The sequence below is a fragment of the Leuresthes tenuis genome, unplaced genomic scaffold, assembly GCF_036924035.1.
Source record: "Leuresthes tenuis unplaced genomic scaffold, fLeuTen1.0.hap1 SCAF_5, whole genome shotgun sequence".
NCBI classification, from domain to species: domain Eukaryota; kingdom Metazoa; phylum Chordata; class Actinopteri; order Atheriniformes; family Atherinopsidae; genus Leuresthes; species Leuresthes tenuis.
The window spans coordinates 35,311,765-35,339,620 of record NW_027325359.1 but is presented as its reverse complement, the minus strand read 5'-3'; the positions used below and the strand labels follow the sequence as shown (position 1 = coordinate 35,339,620).

The 27,856-nt window shown below is 42.7% G+C and overlaps 1 protein-coding gene across 2 annotated transcripts; it reads right to left on the bottom strand.

Annotated features, from left to right (window-relative positions):
* kiaa0513 (KIAA0513 ortholog) lies at window positions 1–27,842 on the bottom strand. Of its 2 annotated transcripts, XM_072386740.1 has the most exons (13): window positions 27,707–27,842; window positions 19,216–19,695; window positions 16,858–16,957; window positions 13,002–13,075; window positions 12,530–12,600; window positions 11,513–11,720; window positions 11,401–11,441; window positions 11,254–11,326; window positions 9,091–9,168; window positions 8,895–8,924; window positions 3,735–3,815; window positions 3,187–3,281; window positions 1–1,236 (listed from the first exon to the last, which is right to left on the bottom strand). In XM_072386740.1, exons 2-13 carry the CDS (start codon window positions 19,596–19,598, stop codon window positions 1,187–1,189), a joined length of 1,284 nt encoding a protein of 427 aa, XP_072242841.1. In that variant the 5' UTR covers window positions 19,599–19,695; window positions 27,707–27,842; the 3' UTR covers window positions 1–1,186. The 2 variants fall into 2 exon arrangements, with proteins under 2 accessions (XP_072242841.1, XP_072242842.1); XM_072386741.1 differs by lacking the exon at window positions 8,895–8,924 and having other exon boundaries at window positions 27,707–27,835.
* Between the last annotated feature and the right edge of the window lie 14 nt (window positions 27,843–27,856).

Sequence of the window (27,856 nt, the reverse complement as noted above, 5' to 3'; positions counted from 1 at the left end):
TTTTTTGTACAGATTCTGATTTAATTAAATCCATTAAACATTGAACACTTTGGGACATTTCCACCAACAACAACATGATGAGACTAAATGTAGTGCAAACAGCTCATCCTGAGCCAACAACTACAGAACACAGATCAATACTTCAAGTCAGAGAAATCTACAGTAAAATGCAACATGGTCACATCAGGAAAATCACGGTGGCAGTGCTGGAAATGGGCTCCATGGATCCAGAGTTTGCACATGGCTGCGAGGAAATGCTTCACATGTTCACAGCACAACACCGAATGAGCAGGTCGGACAGATGGGACACCTACGGAAGCCCTTCAGGGACACAATGCACCACTACTTCTACGGTTTCTACATTTATAAATACAGACCCACGACATGTTTACATGAGGACAGTAAATCGGATCTGGAGTCAGTCTGTGGGAAGGCCTTTGATCAAAGACAACACTGCCCCCTAGTGGCAGCTCGAAATAACACACGACACAGTTCAGTCAGATTGATGCAGTTCCACATGCAGCAGCATCCAGCACATCTGTGCTGTCAGTTTTCAGCTGAACACCGACTGCAGGACGCGTCAAACACAAACGAAGTCACCTGTGATGAAGGTAGTGTCAGAGCGGGGGGGGGGGGGGGGGGGGGGGGGGGGGGGGGGGAGGGGCGGACGTCGGGGCGGACGTCGGAGGACGGAAGGCACTTTAAAGGGATGACCAGACTGTTCGTGATAAAAGAATAATCTCTGAACCGGTGATAAATGCAGGTTTAAAGCGGCCGTGACGTCACTTCTCGTTTCATCGTTCCCTTTTTGACCAGATTGAGCAAACATGCGTCTTCAGACTGGTGTAAATCTTTGTGTTTAACAGCCAACGTGACTTCCTGCAGGGAGGAATATTGTTTGAATGCAATAAAGTTAGATACTAAACATCAGATAACAGCACAATGAGCTCTTATTGCCACACATATCACTGGATGAGTCACACTGACACAAAACAGAATAAACAGCACGTTGTTGCGGGTGTTTCTCGTTATGTGAGGTTTCTGTGATGGAGGCGTCGTGTTATTGCTCAGCAGGCGGTTTGTCAGCGTTTCACCACACAAATACAGCAGCAACATCCAATCAGAGGGAAGTGACGGGGAGCTGGAGGGAAACCGTCCATGCAGGTCGTGCCCGTCGCCCACAGAGTCACTCTGCCGCCATTTTCTCTATGTGCTCAGTCAGCAGCTTGAACTGTTCTGCAGAGATAAAACACACACCAGTTCTTTACCATCAAAGTGCTGCTGAGATGCTAGAATGTGGATCCAATTAGAAACAGAGGAGGATGATTTAAATCATAGGTGTCAAACTCTGGCCCGCAGTGTAATTATATTTGGCCCGCGAGGCATTTTCAAATTAATATTAGAGCTGGCCCGCCAGTATTATACGGCGGCAGCGCTGTAACACCGCATTATACTACAAATCCCATAATGCTTTGCGGTTGTTTTGGCGCGTCAATTAGGACAGAGGCAGACACGCCCCCTCCTCTGTGTCAGTAGCATCTATGCTAGCGGTCTTCTTGCGCCCCCCGCCTCTCCCCCAGACCTCAAACCACAGCTGTCACTGTTACCTACCAAAAAATGGCCAAAAGAAAGGCAGAAAATAGAACTTTTCTGGACAGGTGGGAGACAGAATATCTGTTTATGTAAAAGACAGACCTGTTTGTCTTGTTTGTGGAGCTAAAGTGTCAGTAACTAAGGAGTAACTAAGGAGTAACTAAGGAGTAACTAAGGATATAATATTAGAGACACTATGAAAGGAAACACCAGGACAAATATAAGGACCTGGACTCAGCTCAAAGGAGCCAGAAAGTAAAGGAGATGAAAAGAGGTTTATGTTATTTTATTTTCACATTTATTAGCCTGTGTAAGAAGCTAATTTTGACATTTAGCTCAGAAGGCTGCAAACAGAAAGGAGGCATTACATTTTTATTTTAATTTAATTTAATATGCCATTGATATGTTTTTATTATTATTATTATTATTAGCAACTCAATTTCACACCCCTGGACTTTAAAGTTATATAAGCCTTGTTCAGTATTCATTGTTAAATCTAAACTTGTTTTACCTGCAGGAGGCAACATTCAGCTTGTGTCCTGCAGCTAAACTTTACTTCTTTTACCTGCAGGAGGCGACATTCAGTTCGTGTCCTGCAGCTAAACTTTACTTCTTTTACCTGCAGGAGGCGACATTCAGCTCGTGTCCTGCAGCTAAACTTTACTTCTTTTACCCACAGGAGGTAACATTCAGCTCGTGTCCTGCAGCTAAACTTTACTTCTTTTACCTGCAGGAGGCGACATTCAGCTCGTGTCCTGCAGCTAAACTTTACTTCTTTTACCTGCAGGAGGCGACATTCAGCTTGTGTCCTGCAGCTAAACTTTACTTCTTTTACCTGCAGGAGGCGACATTCAGCTTGTGTCCTGCAGCTAAACTTTACTTCTTTTACCTGCAGGAGGCAACATTCAGCTCGTGTCCTGTAGCTAAACTTTACTTCTTTTACCTGCAGGAGGCAACATTCAGCTCGTGTCCTGTAGCTAAACTTTACTTCTTTTACCTGCAGGAGGCGACATTCAGCTCGTGTCCTGTAGCTAAACTTTACTTCTTTTACCTGCAGGAGGCAACATTCAGCTTGTGTCCTGCAGCTAAACTTTACTTCTTTTACCCGCAGGAGGCGACATTCAGCTCGCCTCCTGCAGCTAAACTTTACTTCTTTTATCTGCAGGAGGCGACATTCAGCTCGTGTCCTGCAGCTAAACTTTACTTCTTTTACCTGCAGGAGGCGACATTCAGCTCGTGTCCTGCAGCTAAACTTTACTTCCTTTACCTGCAGAAGGTGACATTCAGCTCGCCTCCTGCAGCTAAACTTTACTTCCTTTACCTGCAGAAGGCGACATTCATGTTCTACATGTCGGCTCAACAGTTTGGACACGTTCACCGAGAGGTTTTCCCTTTTAAATACCAAAACTAGGAAAGAACATGCATGTGAGCATGTAGTTTGTAGTGTTTGCCTTTCATCTGTATCACCAGCTTCATGAGGTCGTGACCTGGTTCCCAACAAGACCATCAACTGGTTACAGCAAACAGCCCAACTGTGCAGTAATGTGCAGTTTCCACGACTGAAGAAAAGATCTAAACTCTTTGAAGCTTTACCTTCGTTCAGGTTCCCGATGACCGCCTGCTTCTTCAGGAAGTCATTGCAGAGCTTCTTGCTGAGACCGAAGGCCAGCATGTTGTGAGTGAACGTCCTGAAAGCACACAGCAGTGAGCCTCCATCACCAGATTCACCAGTAACTGGACACTTAACTGCAAAATTTCAGTTTGTTACCAAACAAGCTTGAAACTACGGTGGCCCGGAGGAATGAAAAACAATGGAAGCAAGAGGAAAGCAAAATATAAATCTGTTTTGTTGCTTATTCTAATCCAATTTCTGTTTTTCTAGTGATTCATTAGTATTAATTTGCATTTTAATTGAGTTATTACTGAATTAAATGACTTTATGTTCTTTTTTTTGTTGCTGAAATATATATATAAATGTATAAATGAAGATATGGGCCACAGGAAACTGAAATAACACTGACCCAAAGCTGTAGTTATTAGTACTAAACACGATCTGGGCTCTAATTAATATTAAATAAAGAATAAAACAGAGTTAGGTCACTATAAACCTTTAAAAATGCAGCAGTGCTGCAGAGCCTTACCCCAGCTGGCCGAACGCGATGTTCTCATCCATTCTGGAGCTGTTGTCCCTCTCCTCCGGCGTCATATGACACCACTTCTCCCTGCAGCACAGAGACAGCTGCAGTCAGCCGTTAATGCCACTCGCCCTTCAGCTCGCCCACAATGACAGATCAGGGGTGGGTGTCGGAGAAGAAAAACACAGTCCAGAGCTGGCTTTTTGGAGCTAAATTAAAAGCCTCCAACTGTTGGACAATCACTGCCATTTTTTAGCTTTTTGAGGTTAAAAACAGCTCAATAATCCATCCTCTGTCGTCCATCCCTGCGTCTGCTCATTGTATTCGATGGCATGTCATAAGATTTCATTACACAGAAAACACAAAACATGTAAATAATAAGCTAAAAAAAAACATCAATCAGCCACAAGAAGCAAAACAGCAAATGATTCGTCCACAAAGAATCATCAGAGTTCAACACAAGCAGATGGAACGCACTGATTTGCACTTTAGTGTAAAAGAAACAGGGAAGGATTCATGCCTGAACTCACCAAAAACACAAAGTTTACATTATCAGTGGTGTTTTGGATCATGCTGGGTGGCATTATAAGCTGTATGTTGGTTTATTCTGTCAGTTATCAGCTGTTTGCATCATTAACTTTCAGTGAGTCGACACTTTTAGCCAAAGATTCAAGCTTCAGAACAGCTCCAAGTACTAAATCTATCCGAGAGCACGGCTAAAGAGTGGCATCTGGCTTATTAGAGCAAGGTCAAAGTGTTTCGTTCTGCACGTTGTGATTCAAAAAGGTCATACGAGCAAACAACTGGCCAAAGGGAGGTGGTCCGAGCACCAAGCCCTGGGGCACTCCTGAGGAAAGGGAATGGGATTCTGTTTAAATCAAACAGGATTTATGGACTACTGGGACATTTTGGTGAATAAATAAAAAAGAAAGGGTTCTGAAACTGCTGTTTTACAACTTACACTCTCAGCTTGCAGACAAGAGATGTTATTTCCTTCTGCAGGAGCAGCTGGATTCGAACATGTAACTCGTTTTATTTCAAGCAACATGCTGAAAACATCTTACATCTTATCTGAGAAAGTGCTTTCTGTAGAAAGGTCAAAGGTCACAACTGTGTGGAACACCAACGCAGAAGAAGAAATCTTCGATAATCTCTGAATAAGTGAGTTTAATCTCTCGATGTTTGCAGGCTTTTTTCTAAGTTAGGCTTGAAGTTTGAGTCAGATTCACCGTCAGAGCAATAATGTTTCAGTTACCTGATCAGGTTTATAACTGGAGCTAATAACCTGTACCTTCTGAGACCCTGAACGTGCAGAACAACACTTATTTCCTCTGAAATGTGGGCCCGTAACAGCCGATCCGGACTAATTTAACGGCTTCTGTCTGGACCCGATCCTCAGCTGCATCCAAAAATCCCCACAAATGGAAAACTTGGCCGGTTAACAACCACAGTGGGGTTATTAATCAGAAAAAACACACTGAATTCACTAAAATACCTTTAAAAAATCTGAGTTTAGAACAAAAAACATTTCTTAAATAAACATGAAGTCCAATAAAAGTCATTATTTAAATAAGTGTATTTATTTACACTTATTTACTTCTATCTTTTCTAAATGATCAATGCTTTTCTTATTTATGTTAATTTACGTTTTAGAATGATAATTTTCTTTATTTTCTCGGCTTTTTGTCTTCTTCTTTTGCCATTTTTGTGTCTCCTCACAGTTCATCTGCGTCCACCAACCAGCCGAGATGCAGTTTAGATCTTCGCCAAACGGATGTGAAACTTAGTTTCAGAGTAGGGCTGCACAATTGATCGTATTTTCATCGTGATCACGATTGAATTAACCTGATTGTCAATGATATTTACATTCAAAACGCAGCTCTGCTGCCTGCATCTGACCACATGTTCTGAACCAGTAGTCCACCGACCACCAGGGGGCGCCAGCACGGTTAAGGCGTCATTAAGCTGCCTAAATAACAGTCAGACAGCCTGCAGGCAGCTGGTTAGACAGTCTGTGAGTTAGACTGAAGAATCCGAAGCATCTGGGGACGGCGAGGAGCTTTTACCTCGAAACGGGGCGACTTCCATTGTCTGGACTCGTTTCTAATTCAGGGAAAGTGACGTTAAACAAGTTATTTGCAAAGAGTGCAACAAAGAAGTGTCTGCCCCAGAGTAACACCCCTAATTTATTAAATCACCTGAAAATGCATCACAAACCTAAATATGAGGAATGAATGAAGGCCAAAGCTGAAGTTAATTCACAAAATAACAGACGCCACATCTTTTTATTTGGCCAAAGACGAGTCCGATCAGTACAGTTAGTGCTTTAAAATGTTAAATTGTTGGGTTTTTGTTTTTATTTAGCATTATTCATCATTTATTCTAATTTAAAGTTGAATTTTTCACTGAAAATGTTGCCACATTGTTTGTTTTTATGTAAAAATCCATGTTTTTCCAGATGATTTTGGTCCTAATCTTGCAGCCCTATTTATTCTAAACTTCAAGCTTAAATTGTCATCAGTTCACCTTCAGTTCTGAGTGAACAGATGAGCCAGAAGAGATGAAATTAAGAGATGTTGGACGCACAGGCAGCAAGGATTGGGTCACTTTTCACTGATCTGTGAGGTCCGGTTTGGTTTCAGATTGTCAGCCTTCAACAAACTGATTTAATTAACTTAACATGACAAGTGGAAACAGACCTGATTATCGAATCTGATCAAAAGCTCCCAGCAGCACCTGATTAATGACCGTTTAATCACTTTACGGAGGGTGAAAGTGATCAGTCTGCAGCAGAAACGATGGAGCATGCAGATGGAGACATGAAAGCAGATTGATGCAGAGAACATGCGGCGAGGAAGCTCAGGATATTAACTACAGGTGTGGCGTGTTCACTCCTCCAGAAAGAGACAACAACCCTGGAAGCAGCACCTTTAGTTTCAATAAACCTACAGCATCTCCGGCTGTCTTTGCCTCAGTGAAGCAACACGATGTTTACTGACAGATTACAACCAGCAGTTTTAACTGGGACAGTTTCAGGTTTCAGCTTTAAGCTCCAGTCTCTCACTCACAGAAGGCAAACGTGCACACTCAGACCACCATTTCCTCCTGGTTTTTCATAAAAAGCATCAAAACGTCAGTCTGGAGCCCTTTGGACAGTGGAAATAATGTTAAATATGGTCAGTTATGGAGGAGTTTCAGTAACAGCCGATCTTATCTGAGAAAGTGCTTTCTTTAGAAAGGTCAAAGGTCACAGTCGTGGGGGCATCAGTTCCAACTGTGTGGAACACCAACGCAGAAGAAGAAATCCTCGATAATCTCTGAATAAGTGAGTTTAATCTCTCGATGTTTGCAGGCTTTTTTCTAAGTTAGGCTTGAAGTTTGAGTCAGATTCACCGTCAGATCAATAATGTTTCAGTTACCTGATCAGGTTTATAACTGGAGCTAATAACCTGTACCTTCTGAGACCCTGAACGTGCAGAACAACACTTATTTCCTCTGAAATGTGGGCCCGTAACAGCCGATCCGGTCTAATTTAACGGCTTCTGTCTGGACCCGATCCTCAGCTGCATCCAAAAATCCCCACAAATGGAAAACTTGGCCGGTTAACAACCACAGTGAGGTTATTAATCAGAAAAAAACACACTGAATTCACTAAAATACCTTTAAAAAATCTGAGTTTAGAGCAAAAAACATTTATTAAATAAACATGAAGTCCAATAAAAGTCATTATTTAAATAAGTGTATTTATCCCAGCTGATGTTATTCACTTCTATCTTCTCTAAATGATCAATACTTTTCTTATTTATGTTCATTTATGTTTTTTATTTATGAATTCACTAAAATACCTTTAAAAAAATCTGAGTTTAGAACAAAAAGATTTTGAAATAAAAACATTTCTTAAATAAACATGAAGTCCAATAAAAGTCATTATTTAAATAAGTGTATTTATCCCAGCTGATGTTATTCACTTCTATCTTCTCTAAATGATCAATACTTTTCTTAATTATGTTCATTTATGTTTCATTTCCTCCTGATGTTTCATAAAAAGCATCAAAACTTCAGTCTGGAGCCCTTGGAACAGTGAAAATAATGGTAAATATGGTCAGTTATGGAGGAGTTTCAGCTGGACCAGGCTGCTGGGATCTAATCAGATGCTAATGTTTTCTATTGATTAGCATCTCAGAATCACTGCTCTAAACAGGTGACATAATGACAAGGCAAACGTGCACAAACGTGCACACTCAGACTACCGTTTCCTCCTGATGTTTCATAAAAAGCATCAAAATTTCAGTCTGGAGCCCTTGGAACAGTGAAAATAATGGTAAATATGCTCAGTTATGGAGGAGTTTCAGCTGGACCAGGCTGCTGGGATCTAATCAGATGCTAATGTTTTCTATTGATTAGCATCTCAGAATCACAGCTCTAACAGGTGACATAATGACAAGGCAAACGTGCACAAACGTGCACACTCAGACTACCATTTCCTCCTGATGTTTCATAAGAAGCAGTGAAAATAATGGTAAATATGCTCAGTTATGGAGGAGTTTGAGCTGGACCAGGCTGCTGGGATCTAATCAGATGCTAATGTTTTCTATTGATTAGCATCTCAGAATCACTGCTCTAAACAGGTGACATAATGACAAGGCAAACGTGCACAAACGTGCACACTCAGACTACCATTTCCTCCTGATGTTTCATAAGAAGCATCAAAACTTCAGTCTGGAGCCCTTGGAACAGTGAAAATAATGGTAAATATGCTCAGTTATGGAGGAGTTTCACCTGGACCAGGCTGCTGGGATCTAATCAGATGCTAATGTTTTCTATTGATTAGCATCTCAGAATCACAGCTCTAACAGGTGACATAATGACACAATAACTAGTTCTGGATCAGAAGTGACAGCAGGTAGAAAATGATGAACCCAATCTGCCAAATCGACGGTTTTCACAGCATAAAATCGTTTTGCAGCTTCTCATCACTGACGTTTTATTGCGGTTTTAGCCACATGACCTCCCAAAGTGCTGCAGTCTCATCATCTCTTTAAGCCTGATAAACATGCAAAAGGGCAGAGGGGGGAGTGGGCACAGTGTTTGAAACAGCTGCAGAACCCCTGCCCTTCTCATTCCACCTTAATGTTTTTAGGGCAGTGGACAAAAGGAAGAACAGACCTCTCGTCTTTCTCTTCATCCTGCGCTCCGCTGCCCGGCAGCAAGGCACAAGGAGACAAAGTGTTTGAAGTTAACATGCAGAAAGAGGGAGGGCGACAACAGCTTAGAGGGAGGAAGGAGGAGAGGAAACACTTCAGAGTCTGAAACTGTTATTTAGACACTTAGAACAGCTCCTCTGGGCTTCCCTCAGACTCACCTCGTAGTCGGAGATCTCTTCTTCCTCTCGCAATGGACGGCATCAAAAAACGCAGCGTTCCAAAATCTCAGCGTATGCCTGAAAGAGAAAACCGATTTCATGCTGGAGCTCCAGTAAAACTGCAGGGATCTCAAAGCAAATGACGGCCAAGTTTCTGTGGGAGAATCAGCACAAAGCTCTGATGCATTTACACCGTTTGTGGTTCCTAATGTGGAGATCGTGACCCAGAAAGGTCCAAACAGAGCGGTAGCTTCTGTTTTACCACAAGCAGAAAAGCATTCTGTCAGGTTTTTTTTTTTAAATGAGCAGCAATGACAAAACAAAACTAAATAAATTCCACTTGTGCTTCAGGGCTGTTCATAGATGTCCTTAGAAATGCACCAACTTTGTCCTTCATCGTGACCGTCTGAGGGACCGGGCTGAGGCCCGGAGCTCTGGCCCAGCTCTGTTTCCACAGACAACTTTCATGTTAACGTAATGCCTCAGGGTTCTGTACTGGGACCCATTTCCTTTGCTTTCCATAGTCTCCCTTTTGGTTCTATGCTCATTGATTCTTTTAGGTCTCCATGGCACCAGAAGAAGTATCGTCGGCTTGCTGGGGCAGAATAAGAATTAGGCTTAAAACTTTCCTTTCTGATAAAGCTTATAGTTAGGGATGGCTCAGCCTGAAACATCCCATAGTTCTGCTGCTATAGGCCCAGCCTGCTGGGGGGCCTCATCTGTCACACCTTTCCTCACTTTGCTCTCTTTTTCCCCCTGTTTAATTTCTCAAATGATTTTATGTCCCTGTGACATTATCGTGGTTATTAACTTGTGTTTCCCTGTTCCAGCAGGTATCCTTTGAATGGTGTTTTGGTGTTTTTCCCCCCTCTTTTCCCTCTTTTCTGTCTTCTCAAACCCCAGCTGGTCGAGGCGGATGGACCCTTCATGGTTCTGGTTCTGCCAGAGGTTTCTTCCTGGTTCTGGTTCTGCCAGAGGTTTCTTCCTGGTTCTGGTCCTGCCAGAGGTTTCTTCCTGGTTCTGGTTCTGCCAGAGGTTTCTTCCTGAGTCTGGTTCTGCCAGAGGTTCCTTCCTGGTTCTGGTTCTGCCAGAGGTTTCTTCCTGGTTCTGGTTCTGCCAGTGGTTTCTTCCTGGTTCTGTCAGAGGTTTCTTCCTGGTTCTGGTTCTGCCAGAGGTTTCTTCCTGGTTCTGTCAGAGGTTTCTTCCTGGTTCTGGTTCTGCCAGAGGTTTCTTCCTGGTTCTGCCAGCGGTTTCTTCCTGGTTCTGGTTCTGCCAGAGGCTTCTTCCTGGTTCTGGTTCTACCAGAGGTTTCTTCCTGGTTCTGGTTCTGCCAGAGGTTTCTTCCTGGTTCTGGTTCTGCCAGAGGTTTCTTCCTGGTTCTGCCAGAGGTTTCTTCCTGGTTCTGGTTCTGCCAGAGGTTTCTTCCTGGTTCTGGTTCTGCCAGAGGTTTCTTCCTGGTCCTGGTTCTGCCAGAGGTTTCTTCCTGGTTCTGCCAGAGGTTCCTTCCTGGTTCTGGTTCTGCCAGAGGTTTCTTCCTGGTTCTGGTTCTGCCAGAGGTTTCTTCCTGTTAAAGGGAGTCGTTCCTTTCCACAGTCCCTCAGGCTCAGGACGGGAGATTGGACTGAAGACAAGTTCCGGTCCAATCTGTTGGTTTCCTTAGCTCGGATATTATTTTTTAATTGGCTCCATATGAATTAATTGGATTCTGATTACAATTAATTGAATTCCAATTGGCTTGAATTGGACTATATTACTTAAGTGCCTTGAGATGACTGTAATTGTTGTAATCTGGCGCTTTATAAATAAAACTGAATTGAATTGAATAATGCTGCAAATCTACCAGAACAGACATCTTTTGCACTGGTTGCCCATTAAAAACAGAATTTTAGGACCGTTTTGTATTTAAGTGCGTAACTTACAGCCTAAAATGAGTCCAAACCAAACTCTGAGCCCCAGTAAAACAGCAAATAAATAAAGAAAATGACGTTAAATAGATTGCATCCTCACTTTAACACCCATGGGTGGCTGCCTCCGACAGCCAGAGAGCAGGAAGTTTTATTTTTTGCTATTATTCCACCTAATATTCTGTACCCTGAGCCTCACCGTTCATTTAATACGTTTTCCATCACCTCTCTTTTATCTGCTGCATCCTTTTTCTCTTACCAGATGGGTTGCTGCTTCAGGTGAGTGTACAGATACACCTTCTCTTCCTTCCTCTCTTCTGGAGCTTCTGACCCTGAAGACAAAACACCACAGAAACATGACTCCAGATCGTAGAAACAGGTCGAAAGTGTCCGAGCAGGTTTGTACCTGGTGATTTGGGCTTCGTCTCCACTTGGCCTTCCACGTCACTGAAATAGAAATGGTTGCATAAGAAGAAAATCCATCTTCAAATGAGTCAACTGAAGGTGCATTTTCTCACTCAGACTTCGGAGAAACGGAGCCCCTCAGCTTGCTCTCCAGGCCTCCAAAGAAGCCTTTAACGTCGGTTTTGGACGTGGTTTTAAGCAGGCGCTCTGCTGCGTCCTTCTTCCCCGACAGCCAGAAGTTGGCTTTGTTGAGGTACGAGTCCAGACCGGCTGGAGGACCGCCACGGTCCAGCAACTCGGAGGGAGACGGCTGGGACTTCCCTGAAGAGGAAAGCTACACATTATGACTATGACTGTTTAAGACTTGAAGGGTTTACTAGCTTCTGAAGCCAGGTTAATCTCTCAGGTGTTTACTAAGACAAACAGGTCTAATTGAAACTTGTCTGGAGCCAGCTGTAACTTGGGAATTTAAGCCGTAATTAGTCTGTTCCAGAGCTGGAAAGATGCAGTTTAAGTGGAGCAAAGGAGACTGACTGTTGATGCAATGCAATGTGTCACATTTCCTGCTTACATAAGCTCAAAGTGTGTGGCGTTGCTGCAAAAATAAAACCACAGGCTCAACCTGAGGTGGCAACACTCCCTGAATCAGCAAAGAAGAACCATGCAAACACAGCTGGTTGCTTTGTCCCATCATTTGTGCAACAAGGCTCGGCAAAAAGAGCAACCTTTGCAGTCAACTCACAGGAAAGCATGAAGAAATGTGCTGTTTTAGGACTTTTGGACGAGCTCTCCTCAGAGTTTAATAGAAATGGAGAGTCTGAAATGCTGGAACCTGACTGTAAAACTCTAAAGGTGTCATTCTGAGTAGAACTGAGGTGGTAAAATGTGTTTTTAGACATGCTCTGCAGAGCAGTTTCAGTCGAGAGGAGCTTCTGAAACCTGTGGGGTTTCTCCAGGGCTGACATGACCTTTCAGTCTGGTTTGGTTTGACAGAAAAGGAGGTTTTGACATGGAACTGCAGTAAAACGATCAGTTAAAATGAGTAATTTTCTCAGGGTGGTCGGCAGGTCTTTTTAACTAAAGTGAGGAAGTAGGTGACACATGCAAAGTGTGATGAAATCAGCTCCTACCGATGTAATAGTAGGTAAAGCACATGGTCATGAGGTTTTTGGCCGGGCTGTAGTCATCCATCTGGTAACATCTGTAAAACATTCAGGTAATTCTGTCATTTACTGAAGCAGCAGCAGCTTTTTTAACCGCTTTACTCAACCCAAAGCCTGATGCACAACTCAGCCAAGTGGAAGATAAAGGATGGATGCATGAAGAACCGCTTGTTGCATCCGTTTGGTTTGCCAACCATGAAATAAATCCTTCCCTCCTCTATTCCCACTGCAACAAACTTCCATATTTTGGTTTTTATGGCTCGGAATAAACCTCTTTTCCACCCATTATTCACTCCTAAAGTTTTCCATCATCATAAATGTCATTTTTGTGGAAAAAGCTGCTTCAGTTTTTCCATTCAACAGCTCCCAAAACTGAAAATATTCCTCCATTCATCAGCAGGGTGGAAGCATTAAAGTATGAAAATATGAAAATACTCACTCAAAAAGAACAACAGCGAAGGACTGCACCAGTCTGTAGAAGGTAGCTTCACTCACACACTTTGAGTGGCAGCGCTGCGAACACAGAACCAGACGGTTAGAAACAATCACCAGCCGTTTGGCTGCTTTAAACCCATCTGTGTCTCATTTTATCTTGTGTATTCAATTCAATTCAATTTTATTTATAAAGCGCCAGATTACAACAATTACAGTAATCTCAAGGCACTTAAGTAATATAGTCCAATTCAAGCCAAATCGGTCATTAAAAGCTTTATATGTGAGGAGAAGAACCTTAAATTCTATTCTGAATTTAACAGGAAGCCAATGAAGAGAAGCTAAAACTGGAGAAACATGATCTCTCCTGTTAGTTCTCATCAGAACTCTGGCTGCAGGGTTTTGGATCAGCTGGAGGCTTTTCAGAGAATCTGTGGGACAGAACAATAATAAAGAATTACAGTAGTTCAGTCCTGAAGGAACAGATGCATGGAGCAGTTTCTCTGCTCTGAGACAGGATGGTCCTGATTTTAATGATATTACGCAGGTGAAAGAAGGCAGAAACCTGTTTTATATGTGAGTCAAATGATAAATTCTGGTCAAAAATGACTAAAAGGTTCAAGGTATTCTTGTCCTGTTGGATCTCAGAGCTGCATTTGATACGATCGATCACAGCGTTCTGCTACAGAGACTTTAAAGCTGTTGTGCGTAACTTCTGTCGCCCCCTAGTGGTTGTATGCGTCATTACATCGATGCAGCCCGGTGTAACCCACACCATAGCGATTCAACAATATTTTTATGCTTTTTTGAAGAACAGTCGATGCAAATAAAGGAAAAATATTTTTTTGTGTGCCTCAGAAACACAGAATAGTACGATTAGTTAGCCGATACGTCTCTGTTGTTGTCCACTTATTTGCTGCTTCGATCACTAAATGGTGGATTTAGGAAGATATTTGAACTGATTTCCAAATGTGTCTATAATAAAAACTTGTAATATCCCTGATGGCAGCAGAGCTTAATTCTGGTTAACAAGCAGCTCCACCAAGATAAGAAATGTTCCAGATTAAAACATTTCATAGGACTCCACCTCATTCTTTTAAACGTCTTCCTTTATAAGCACTAGTTTAAACCCATCTGTGTCTCATTTTATCTGGTGCATTCTTGTCCTGTTGGATCTCAGAGCTGCATTTGATACGATCGATCACAGGATTCTGCTACAGAGACTTTAAAGCTGTTGTGCGTAACTTCTGTCGCCCCCTAGAGGATGTGTGCGTCATTACATCGATGCAGCCTGGTGTAGGTACCAGATCTGCTCGGGGCCCTGCGCCTGTTTCGGTTTACGTTTACCCCACTGTTTACATTTTATGAATGAAGTATTTTTTTGCCAATATGAGGTTATTTAATAGAAACTCCAACTTTATTACAAACTACATTGCGTCCCATTTCATAAGAACCAGATGTGCTCGGGGGTGAAGTCCCTTTCGAAAGATAATGCTGGATTTCTTTGTAAAAGCCGTCCATGTTTCCTACAAATAGCTGCGAAAACGACTTCAACAGGTTGTTTTTTTTACCACTTCAGTAAGTTGTCCGGACCAATCACATTCCCTTACGTTACCATGCCAACGTCCAGCCAATAGGCGCAGGGTCCCGAGCAGATCTGGTACCCACACCGGTATATGGCCCGGTGCAACCGTAGCGATTCAACAATATTTTTTTGAAGAACAATCGATGCAAATAAAGGAAAAATAAAGGAAAAATGTAAATAAAGTTAAAACACAGAATAGTACGGTTAGTTAGCCGATACGTCCCTATTGTTGTCCATGTGTGAGCGACACCAGCTGCAACACACCTTGCTGCTCTTCAAGCTAACACCAGGCTGCTAACGATGCATCACATTCACAGCAGCATAAAGTACTCGGTCCAGTCCATGTAGCAGCAGCACATCCTGCTCCTAATGAACAGAGCCACTTACTTATCCTGCAGTATCAGGGCAACATCAGTGTCCATCAGTCCAATCTCCTCCTTCAGGGCTCTTAGTTTTCTCTTCTCACAGACCTTCTGCCTTTTCTTTGCAGTGCGATCCACTTCTGAACCTCTTGGTGGCTCCTTCGGGTTCTCCGCCATCTTGCTTCGAGCAGCTTCATGCTTAGATTGCCTTATTTCCTGTGAGGCAGCGCGGGAACGTCGCCCCACGACACCAAATACAAAAAGACCAAATACTGAAAAATACCGCGAGGTGTCAAAAAGAGGTATTTCTGACTGGCGTGCGCCTTAAAAAAGGCAAAATTTGTAACTTGGCAGCAAGCCGGATGGAGAGAGAGGAGTCTGTAGAGGCAGCTGCACTGAAACAGCATCAGCAAACCGATCTATTCTTATCATTATTGCATCCTGAAGGGCAACAATAATTCCCAAGTGTGTCCACTGAAGCTATTTCATAACAAGAAAGGGTAACACAATACAGTTAAAATCATATAATCTGACTATAATGGTGATAAAATGTCAGCTTCTGCAGGCTCATCAGCTGTTATGTAAGCAGAGCTGAGAATGCTGACCATTGATGACAGAGCTGCTCTAACTGATGTGGGCATTGTTTATGGTAGTAGTTAGCTTATAGTAACCATAATGCGCCCTTTAAAGGAGCCGAACGTTGTATCATCTCCTCTTGTAGTGGAAACAAGTATTTATAGACAGAAGTTACGCACTGCAGCTTTAAAGGAACTGCATTAGGCTGGTTTGAGTCATATTTATCTGACAGATTCCAGTTTGTTCTTGTAAATGAAGAATCTTCCTCAGAGTAAGTCATGGAGTTCCTCAGGGTTCTGTGCTTGGACCGATTCTTTTCACTTTATACATACAGACACCCTCTCTACCTTTAAGATCAGGCTGAAACTTTCCTTTCTGATAAAGCTTATAGTTAGGGATGGCTCAGGTGAGCCTGAAACATTCCATAGTTCTGCTGCTATAGGCCCAGCCTGCTGGGGGAGCTCCCATGATGCACCTCTCCTCCCTCTGACATCATTGCTGTCATTAACTTGTGTTTCTCTCTCTCAGCAGGTATCTCTGGCCTGGTGTTACGCTGCTTGTTGTCCCCTCTTTCCTGTCCTCTCAGCCCCAGCTGGTCCAGGCAGATGGATCCTTCCTGGTTCTGGTTCTGATGGAGGTTTCTTCCTGGTTCTGGTTCTGATGGAGGTTTCTTCCTGTTAAAAGGGAGTTTTTTCCCTCCACAGTCGCCTCGTGCAGCTTAGGATGGATTGGATCAGAGAGAAGTTTCAGCAATCTATTGGTTCCTTGGACAGCCTACTTTTTTAAAGCGACTCTGTATGAACTGGACTAACTTGGAATTGAATGAATTGGATTCTAATTGGCTTGAATTGGACTGTGACTTTGATAAAATCAGGTTTCATGCAGCCATCCCAGGACATTAGTTAAAGGATTATATATGACTGCATTCATTCATCATAAAGCTTTTAAATCTCATCATGTTTAATCAAGGCAAACAGACTTATTTGCTGCTTCGATCACTAAATGGTGGATTTAGGAAGATATTTGAACTGATTTCCAAATGTGTCTATAATAAAAACTTGTAATTAATTCTGGTTAACGAGCAGCTCCACCAAGATAAGAAATGTTCCAGATTAAAACATTTGATAGGACTCCACCTCATTCTTTTAAACGTCTTCCTTTATAAGCACTATTTTATCTATAAACTGCAGACTCATCAAGTTTGTGGTGATCTTAGTCATCAAGGAACGGGTTTCGTTTGATAAACTTTTGGAGATTTATTTTGCTACGATGCCTCTTACTGTACCTGCCATGTTTAATCCAATGATTTAGATATTTTTCTGCCTTAAAAGGTCGCTCACCTGGGCGCTCACGTATTTGGCGAACCACTCTCGGCCTTTTCCATTCTCTCCGCTGCACAGCTCGCCAAAACGCGCCTTCTCTTCCTGGTCAAACTCCTCCCTGTGAAAAAAACCAGCTTTAATTTACGGAACCTGTGAAAAGTCAGTCTCTTCACAGCTTTACGCTGATAAGGACTGCCACTGCGCTCCAGAACAAGCTTTCCTGGAACGAGTCTTTATCATTTCCAGGTAAGGAGGGAAATACTGAAAACATGCAGTTCACACATGTGGTACATTTAGAAGAGAAAGCTCTTTCCTTCAGCCCCTCTGTGGATGTTATAATGATGGAAAAGGTTGTTTCATTGTGTTCGAAACCGATAAACAAGGAGAGATTTATTACAGGGCTGTGATATCAATGAAGGAGGTGTAAAAAAGATAGAGGTGACAGTAACTCATGGAACAGGTCGAGCCACTCAAGGTTACTGTTTCAGCCTCGGTGGTCAAGATACAGAGAATAATCTGATCAGGAAGGAACCTTTTCAGATTTTAACCCTATTAGAGCTGCTCCCTCGGGGGCCTCGGATGCTAGGTCACGAGTCTCAGAGCAGGTGAACGTTCCTGGGTTTTCTGGGGGATAAAACCATCCCTGAACCTAAGTGAACACACAGCCAAGAGCAGAGGAAACTGTCCTCCCCGTGGAGTCAGTGAGAGTTAAAAGATGCAGACAGATGAACGGAAAGGAGAAGCAGAGCCATTAAAAGCCATTGCTCTCCAGCATTCAGCCCTTTTTTTTACTCTTTTACCCAACGATCCTGCATTCTTGCTGGAAATTACAAGATATTTTCAGTTGTTGTGAGAGGAGGAAGTGGTTTGAGTCCAACAAAAGGAGCATTATGGGTACAAAGTGGTTGAAACAGGGGCCGGTGATCCAGACCTGCTTCCTCTGCTGAATGTGTTTGTACAGGTGAATAATTCCTACTTGTACCCATCTTAAAGAGCATTAGCATTTGTTTTCAAAGTGTAGCTAAGCTGTGCTCCATGTGTCTGTGTCTCATGTAAGAAATCTCCACATGAAAGCTGTGATGAGTCACTAAAACTTACTGATATCTACGATCAAAGGACAGACACCAGTCACTGTTTCCGTAGGATTTTGGAGGCGAGTAATCTTTTCCGTGTCCTACATATTCAGGTCGGTTCAGAGCTTTATTGTCCCTTTAGGGGGAAATTTGATTTGCAGCAGCAGCGCAGCCAAAGACAACAACAATAATAATAATAATAAATAGTCAAACTGTGACAGAAAACGAAAAGAAAAACTTGATTTAAAAGACAATCCATCCAAAAACAGATAAAAAACGTCTCCTATAAAGTGTTTAAAGGAAAAGAACAGAGCATTTAAAGGTTGTGCACATTAACTGCACTGATTGCACGTGGAATAAAGGAACATTTGTACCTGTTTGTTCGTACCCTGGGTCGCTTTTATCTCCTTCCAGACGGCAGAGAATTAAATTCCTCCAACAACGGGAGCTGCTATTATCTTATTTGCTTCTCTCACAACTTTCTGCAGATGATTTTTGTTTTTAGTCGACAGGTTTTCCATGAAATGAGATCAAGCAAAAAGTTAAAACTGACTGAAGGTCAAGGTCTTATCGACATTAAAAGATTTTAGTAGAATCTTTGCAGGTATTTAGTTCATTTGTCAAGTTTTTATTGATTATTGTCCCCAAATATTTGTACGAATCCACTGCCGTACCCTTAATAATAGTTGGGTAAGCTGTTTTCCTGAAGTCAATGAGCAGTTTTTTGAACATTTAACCTGTCAGTGTAATGTGTCCTGCAGTCATTTGTATATAGAATAAACAACAGAGGGGACAGAACCTGTAGAAATCATCTTCTTTTGGGATAAAACACCGTTTATCCTGACTGACTGAGGCCTTTACCTATTAAAAAGTCACTAATTTATGGTATAAAGTCACTGGCTGGTTTGTATTAACAGCTGAGGAAAAGCCTGCAAATAAAAGTCTAGAATGGGTTTTCTTACCCTCCAGATGCTTAAGGAAGTTGAATATTTGGCCGATATATATGGCAGTAAAGTGGTGAAAAGTTATCTATTATCCCTCAACAACTTCCTACCAAAGTATCAATGATTATTATGAATTAAACTAAATAAAACAAGAAAAATTCACCCGACTTCTACCACCGATGGCTTCATTTTCCTCTTGTACTGTGCCATAGTTTTCAGTTTGTTTGCATTTGATCCATTTTTCAGATTTGGAAAAGCAGAATTCCTAATTTCCAGGTCATAATGCAGGATCCCTGTTTCTACATCCAATGCTCTGCACAACTGAAATGACCCTAAAGTTGATTAAAAGACAAACTTACTTTCCATGGAACACTTTCTCCACGTAACCCTTCATGAACTGCCTCCTCTCCGCCGCCTCGGCGTCCGTTTCCTCGCCGCTCTGAGCGGACGAAGACGACGACCTCCTCAGTTCCCACTTGTGGGAAGGCGGGTCCATGTCGTTTTCGCTGTCTGCCGACTCTGTGGCGTCGCTGTCGTTGTCTCCCTCCTCTGGGGGGGGGTGGTGCTGGGGGCTGGGCTTTGTTGGTGCCATGGGTTCGGGCAGCAATGGCCGCTGCTGGACTCCTCCAGAGGGGGAGAAAGCGTCTGAGTGGCCTTGGTGCTGGCTTCCTTCTACGCTGAGAGATGTGGCCTTTGAGGGTTGGTCGAAATCTATCAGGTTGTCCACTGCTACACCCTCCATGTTGGAGGTCTCTGTGTCTAAACTCTGCGACAGTTACTTGGAGAGATGTCAGGTCTACAGTTTGGCCTCCATCTGAAGTCACTGACACCTGTGTCATCTGTGGAAAAAGGACAGATGATTCAGGAGATGAGCTGTTGATCCGTTAGTCAAAAGGTTGCTTGTTGCTTGTCAAAAAACTTCCCAAGTCTTTTAAATTGTCCCGATCAACAGTTCTGCAGCTTTCTGTAACCTTTAAAGTGTCCTGATCAATAGTTCTGCAGCTTCCTGGAACCTTTAAAGTGTCCTGATCAACAGTTCTGCAGCTTTCTGAAACCTTTAAAGTGTCCTGATCAACAGTTCTGCAGCTTTCTGAAACCTTTAAAGTGTCCTGATCAACAGTTCTGCAGCTTTCTGAAACCTTTAAAGTGTCCTGATCAACAGTTCTGCAGCTTTCTGTAACCTTTAAAGTGTCCTGATCAACAGTTCTGCAGCTTTCTGAAACCTTTAAAGTGTCCTGATCAATAGTTCTGCAGCTTTCTGAAACCTTTAAAGTGTCCTGATCAACAGTTCTGCAGCTTTCTGAAACCTTTAAAGTGTCCTGATCAACAGTTCTGCAGCTTTCTGTAACCTTTAAAGTGTCCTGATCAATAGTTCTGCAGCTTTCTGAAACCTTTAAAGTGTCCTGATCAACAGTTCTGCAGCTTTCTGTAACCTTTAAAGTGTCCTGATCAACAGTTCTGCAGCTTTCTGAAACCTTTAAAGTGTCCTGATCAACAGTTCTGCAGCTTTCTGAAACCTTTAAAGTGTCCTGATCAACAGTTCTGCAGCTTTCTGTAACCTTTAAAGTGTCCTGATCAATAGTTCTGCAGCTTTCTGAAACCTTTAAAGTGTCCTGATCAACAGTTCTGCAGCTTTCTGAAACCTTTAAAGTGTCCTGATCAACAGTTCTGCAGCTTTCTGAAACCTTTAAAGTGTCCTGATCAACAGTTCTGCAGCTTTCTGTAACCTTTAAAGTGTCCTGATCAACAGTTCTGCAGCTTTCTGAAACCTTTAAAGTGCCCTGATCAACAGTTCTGCAGCTTTCTGAAACCTTTAAAGTGTCCTGATCAACAGTTCTGCAGCTTTCTGAAACCTTTAAAGTGTCCTGATCAACAGTTCTGCAGCTTCCTGGAACCTTTAAAGTGCCCTGATCAACAGTTCTGCAGCTTTCTGAAACCTTTAAAGTGTCCTGATCAACAGTTCTGCAGCTTTCTGAAACCTTTAAAGTGTCCTGATCAATAGTTCTGCAGCTTTCTGAAACCTTTAAAGTGTCCTGATCAACAGTTCTGCAGCTTTCTGAAACCTTTAAAGTGTCCTGATCAATAGTTCTGCAGCTTTCTGAAACCTTTAAAGTGTCCTGATCAACAGTTCTGCAGCTTCCTGGAACCTTTAAAGTGCCCTGATCAACAGTTCTGCAGCTTTCTGAAACCTTTAAAGTGTCCTGATCAACAGTTCTGCAGCTTTCTGAAACCTTTAAAGTGTCCTGATCAACAGTTCTGCAGCTTTCTGAAACCTTTAAAGTGTCCTGATCAACAGTTCTGCAGCTTTCTGAAACCTTTAAAGTGTCCTGATCAACAGTTCTGCAGCTTTCTGTAACCTTTAAAGTGTCCTGATCAATAGTTCTGCAGCTTTCTGAAACCTTTAAAGTGTCCTGATCAACAGTTCTGCAGCTTTCTGTAACCTTTAAAGTGTCCTGATCAACAGTTCTGCAGCTTTCTGAAACCTTTAAAGTGTCCTGATCAATAGTTCTGCAGCTTTCTGTAACCTTTAAAGTGTCCTGATCAACAGTTCTGCAGCTTTCTGAAACCTTTAAAGTGTCCTGATCAACAGTTCTGCAGCTTTCTGAAACCTTTAAAGTGTCCTGATCAATAGTTCTGCAGCTTTCTGAAACCTTTAAAGTGTCCTGATCAACAGTTCTGCAGCTTTCTGAAACCTTTAAAGTGTCCTGATCAACAGTTCTGCAGCTTTCTGTAACCTTTAAAGTGTCCTGATCAACAGTTCTGCAGCTTTCTGTAACCTTTAAAGTGTCCTGATCAACAGTTATGCAGCTTTCTGTAACCTTTAAAGTGTCCTGATCAATAGTTCTGCAGCTTTCTGAAGCTCTTTCACAGTTTTTCTTTGGACATTTTCTGCTTTTTCACTCATTTTCAGTCCTTGTTCCTGAGCATTTTCAGTGTTTTTTCTTTGTTCAGCCACTTAACTCTGAGCTATGAAGCATTCAGGCAGAAAAAAGGCTCCTAACTCAAGGGATGAACCAGTGTTGTGTCGACACAGAACAGACAACTTAGCAAAGAAGCCATTTTAAACTGGATCTTTAGGCTCTTTGTCACAAAGACACATCATTTGTTCCCATTTCTTTAGCTGCATCTATGAAAAACAGCAAAGAAAACACAGTTTGGCAGACAGAAAATAGGATTTCTGCAGCAACAAGGTGATTCCCAAAGAGCTATTAGCTGAAAACTTGGCATATCTCAGCATGGTGTGCAGTGTGTCCTTAAAACATTTGAGGAAACTGGACAAGTGGAGGACAGAAGAAGAAGTGTCAGGCCTAAAAAACTATCTACAGCAGATGAACAGGATCTGAAAGTGATGTCCTTAAGAAAGAGGAAAAAATCCAGCTGTGACCTGACAGGACCTGAGAGATGCATCTGGACCTTCAGCTGATCCATCTACTGTTGGCCCAAGCCTCATCAGAAATGGTCTCCATGGAAGGGTGGCTGTCAAGAAGCCGTTCTTAAGGAAGGGAAACAGGGAGAAAAGGCTGAGCTGTGCCAAATGACACAAGAAGTGGACTGAAAATCAGTGGCAACAGGTCTTATGGAGGGATGAATCCTCCCCAGAGCCCGGACCTCAACATTATTGAAGCAGTGTGGGATCATCTGACAGAGAACGGAACAAAAGGCAGCCCACATCCAAAGAAGAGCTTTGGGATGTCCTTCAAGAAGCCTGGAGAACTATTCCTGAAGACTCCTTAAAGAAATGACAGAAAGCTCGTCTCAGAGGGTTCAGGCTGTGTTGGAGAATAAAGGAGCTCAGACCAGAGATTCACTTTAAAGCTGCTGAGAACTGAGAAAAAACTCTGGTTCTGCCTCAGATTCTGGGTTTATGTTCATGTTTCCTGGAAATAAATGAAGAAATGAGGACTTTAAGGTAATTAAATGAACTCTTTCTGGTTTAATAAAGAAACAGTTGTATAATTTGTGCAAATAAAAAGCTCATAAAACTGGTGTCTTACTCAAACTAAAAATCCCTTTTCATTTAGCAGAGTGAGGTGTGAACATGTTCAGTTGCTTCCTGTTGCATCTGATATTTCTGAGACTTTCTTGTGTTTCATTGATCAGATTAAGCAAAAAGATCTTAAACTATGTTCATAATGTCTCACAGAAATGAATGTTTAGCAGATCACAAACTGAAAAAAGCAGAAAAAAACAAACGATGCAGCTCCAGAGTGTGATTTAAACCTAAGATATTGATAAATTTATGTAGTGACAGCAGTTCTGGTGCAGCTCTTTAATCTCAACGTTTTAATTCTTTGTTATTCTTGAGTCAGCACTTCAACAGGAAAAAGAAATCACTGACAAGCCGAATCTGAACTTCACATCTGAAGCTATTTCCCACAATCAGACACTCTGCTTCACTGCTGCCTGTCTGTTGTGTAACTGGCTCCGGGTGCAATAAAAGGCCTGTGGAAGACACAGCTTTGCACCCCCCCACAGAGCCCCCCCGAACAGACACTGCACTCTGCAGCTAATCTGGTTAAGCTTCATTACAACAGGCTGCTGTTTGGTCCTTTAACTGAACACCTACAGCTATAATTTTATCAGCCTCGACACCCACTTAGACACCGGCCTGGAAACCCTTGAGCCTTCATTTGGGCTGCAGCTCTGAAGGTGAGATGGTTGCATAACCCACTGTTTACAGGACCTGAGAGACACTGAGTCATCTCAGCTCAACCTACAATTACAGCTCAGCTCACATTGCATTTTACAATAAGAATATTATAGTTTATTACAGAACTGAGTCTCCGGCTAAATGAGCTGCACTCGTTTCAGATGATGATTTTACAGAAAAAACTGCAGCATTCACACATTTAAGCAATCAAAAAGCTGTTCTCTTGCCAGACATACGTCTGAAAATGAAGACAAGCGTGTTCTGCAACACTCTGAGTGTTGGAGGATGTGTGACAGCGTCTCTGCTGCCAATTCTCCTCGTTAGAAATGATTTCCTCTCGGTAGGAAGCAGGAAAAGAAAAGATGCCAACAACTCAGACACTGACTCAGATGTTACAGTAATTTACATTGGAAATGTGCCAAAGAGGCTCAGAAACACTGATATTCATCACAAATGCCTCAAGCAAGAGATGAAAAGGCAACCGCCGGGAAATGGCTGCACCTAGAAAAGAAGAATTCCTCAAAGAACTGAAACATTTCAGGTATTTCATTATGTTAAGGCCTAAAGAAAATCCTTCTGAACTTCTCACCAGCTGCTGAGCAAATCAATCTGTTTACTACAGATCAGCTGATGGAAAGGAGGCTGATGAACATTATTTATGATGCGCTGTTTAAAAAGTTTAATCCCAACAGAAACCTGTTTTTAAGGAAGCCGACAGCAGAAACCTTCGGCTAAAAGACTTCCAGGAGACAATTTCACCACCAAAAAGGTCCCTGCAGGCAGAGGTAGCAGTTTTAGGTCTATCCTGAACCTTTGGGGTGGGAGTTATCGTGTTTTTTTCTGTCTAATAATGACTAATAATATTCGTCCATCGGAAGGAGATGGAGCTCCGATCAGAGCAACAAAACCTCAACCTTTATTTATGCTCTAATGCACAAATAAAAGTGCTTTTGAGGAAGATCCTGCCAGGATTACTGAGCATCTGGCCCTCAGTTTAACCGTCTTATCGTCTTTCAGAGGACGCTGGAAGTCACGACTTTCCCTCGCAGCTTTACAGGCATGCAGAAGCTGAGCTGAGCGAGCTGCAGAGCCCTCAGTCAGTCGTGATTCCCTGCTGTGGATGGATGGCAACCATACAATCACCTGCTGGTCACTGACGCCATTTGTCTGATGGATGGCTCGGTAAATCAGCAGATACTCTGACAAAGGCAGCATTTCTGCTTCCACAGGCAGAAAAAGGGAGCCTCCCCCCAGGTACAGTCGCAGGGTTCGTGCTTCTCTGCAGGTCCCGCCCCATCTTCAGTGTATGCTGCAATTACCATGATTCAAATATGGAAGCCAGGCCCGTTACGCAACGTGACCCCAAGCCTCTCCCATCCCCAGGAAATATCACTAACCACAGTTAAAAAAAAAGAAATAAGAGCCAGATATGAAGAGGGCTTCGCTGCCCTGCCCACAGCTCATCTGTCTCTGTCACTGTGGCTTTATGAGGCATATGCAGAGCAATAAATCAGCCTTTTCTCTCATGGGACTGCAGCATTATGGGATATCAGTTCAGCTTGGGTGCACCGTGCCCTTCTCAGGGCACTGGTCCATAACCTGGCTCCATGGCTGAGGCATTTCTGAACAAAGCTCAGCCTCATGGAGGCAGGAACCAATACCCAGCTTGGGACTCCCTGACCCACAATCCTTTGGTGTCCTCACACAATTTGAGACGATGCTTTTCTCAGAGTCCCCATTATTGTGTCTACAGGGACGTCTCTGCATCAGCTATCTGTGTCATCTCTGCTGGTTTCAGCCTGTTTCTTTCCCCCCAAAAAACAGAATCTGGTCTGTGGAACAGCCCTCATTTCTTCATTCATTTCCTGCTAAACAGGAAACAGTTTCTCCTCAATTTCCACTGCAGGAACCAGGGACTAAAGGAGGTGTTTTCAGCCCCAGAACAGTAAGAAAGTGGTACTTTTGAGATTAAACCAGTACTTTTGTTGTTGGGCTTGCAGTGCTGAATGTTTCTGAAGTGTTACCAGTGTCTTAAATCTGTTCTTTCATATTTATCCACACGGTTACACCAACCGTTTGGGTTGAAACGAGGACTTCGGTTCCATAAATCTCCTTGAGATGTGTTGCAGGGACTGCTTCAGTTTCTAACTCAGAGCTATAATAACGCTGCACAGAGCAGAGAGCAAAGCCGGTGGATTGGGGAAAGTGTTTGATATGCAGAAGCAGTCAGTGTTTAGGCCACTGCAGCTTCAAGAATGTCGAGTCCTGGAAAAACTCTGTTAGCCTCTTCTGGAGAAAGTCAAACAAAGTCAAATCATATCAGAGCGAGGTGGGAACAAATGGGAACTGCTGCTCTCTGGGAAACCTCATAAAGTCACACATCTACAATAAAGAAATCATAGCCAAATAATGACCGTTTTATAGCTGCTTACGGAGGAATTAGAGCACAGTTATATGGCTCAGTATGAATATCATGTCAGAGCAGAACTGCAGTGCTTGAGAGTGCTGGCTGACATGAACAGCCTCATATCACACGCTACTGCAGCTGTATGACAAGCAAAAGTGGCTGATGGCAGATGGGTTATGGTGTAAAATCACTACTTACAGATAAAATCTATTCACCACAGGCAAGAGGAGTGTTTTCAGAGGATGAGCCGGGGTCAAACCACACAGATATTAGTCTTAGAGATCATAGAGAGGTCCAACATTAATATCATAAACACATTTTTTTTCATTTAAAGCTTTATCATCACAGCCTCATTTGTAACAAGGAAGAGGGAGTGCAGACAAAATGTCTGCCCGTCATGCCAGAAGACTTCTGTAAGACCTGAGGCCGGCTCCCGGGATAAAGGACGCAACAAAAGATAAGCTCCCCATCGATATCAGCTTTAAACATGCACAACAATGCAGTGGATGCTGGAAAAACTGGGAGGAAGTTGTCCAGATAAGCAGAGTCTCTGCCAACCTGACGAAGTGCAGCCTCCTTCCAAACACAGCAAAAGGCTCTCACAGATCCCAGAAAGTAATGCTGATATGAGGCTTAATGTGTGGATACAGTTATGTATCCCCTTTCCAATGTGTAGGGTTTGCTTTCTGCCCCAAGTGGCTCGATACATCTGAAAAATGGCATTTTCTCTGGATTTATTTACTTTCCAAACCATCATGTTTCAGTTTCACTGACATATGACAATGAAAACCATTCAAATTCCACATCTAAGAAGACGGAATATGTTGATTACTCACATTTATGTCTGAAATAGATGACTGGAGTAAATATTCTCCTCTTTATGAAGTTCCAGATTCATTTTATATTCAGTTTATTGGACTCATTGCGGCAGTTTCTTACCGGCCAGTGTGCAATATCTCCTCTTCGGTGTTTCTGGCACAACAAAAAAGCTATTTACTAAGTTTACTAAGACATGCACCTTAATGTGACAGAAATAAAAGGTCCTTGAAATAAAAAAAATATAAAATATTATATATTAAATATTAAATATTCTCCTCTTTATAAAGTTTATTGGACTCATTGCGGCAGTTTATTACCAGTGTGCAATGTCTCCTCAACAAAAAAGCAAAAAAGCTCCCCTTCCCACCCGAAATATGATCATATTTTACTAAGTTTACTAAGGCATGCACCTTAATGTGACAGAAATAAAAGGTCCTTGACAGATGAAACACTTGCCAAATGTAGTTAAGTCTCAAACTAATTAAGAAAAAGTAAAGTGTACCGTTTTGTAAGCTGTTAATTTCTGTCAGTGAGCGAAACAAAGTTAAATCGCACTCTTTCTGATGGAGGTTTCGTGCACGCCGTCCCCGTGCCAGTGCGCACTTGACAGCTACGAAAGGAAGCGGCGCTGAACAAACACAGAAAGAGCTGACGTTTCCTGTAAGGCTGAGCGCTGCTCTGACCGGAACGTGACCGTGGAGCCATTTTCAAGCAGAGGAGGATACTCCACATCAGCCACGGAGGCTTTTCTGATGGTGGGACCAAACACACATCAGCACAAGTTTGAAGGAAAGCGAATGAGGTCCAAAAACAACAGAACATCCCGAGAATTAACCCTGCGCTCTGACTCCCGGGTCATTCAAATACAGAGAGACGCGATGCAGGGAGGGTTTTAAAAGCCATGGGATAATATTTCCGGACAGTGTAAATTAAACTCTAATAAGGCGACAGCATAAGTGAGAGTTGTACGTACATGAAGCGTCCTGCCGCGGCCGAACGGACCCGTCCGCTCCCCTGCGTTTCTGAGAGCAGTCTGAGGCTACTCCTGTTGTATTGCTGTGAGTGCGCCTGCGCGAACAGATGCAAACACGACGACGGGGGGACCCCAATGACGTCAGGAAGC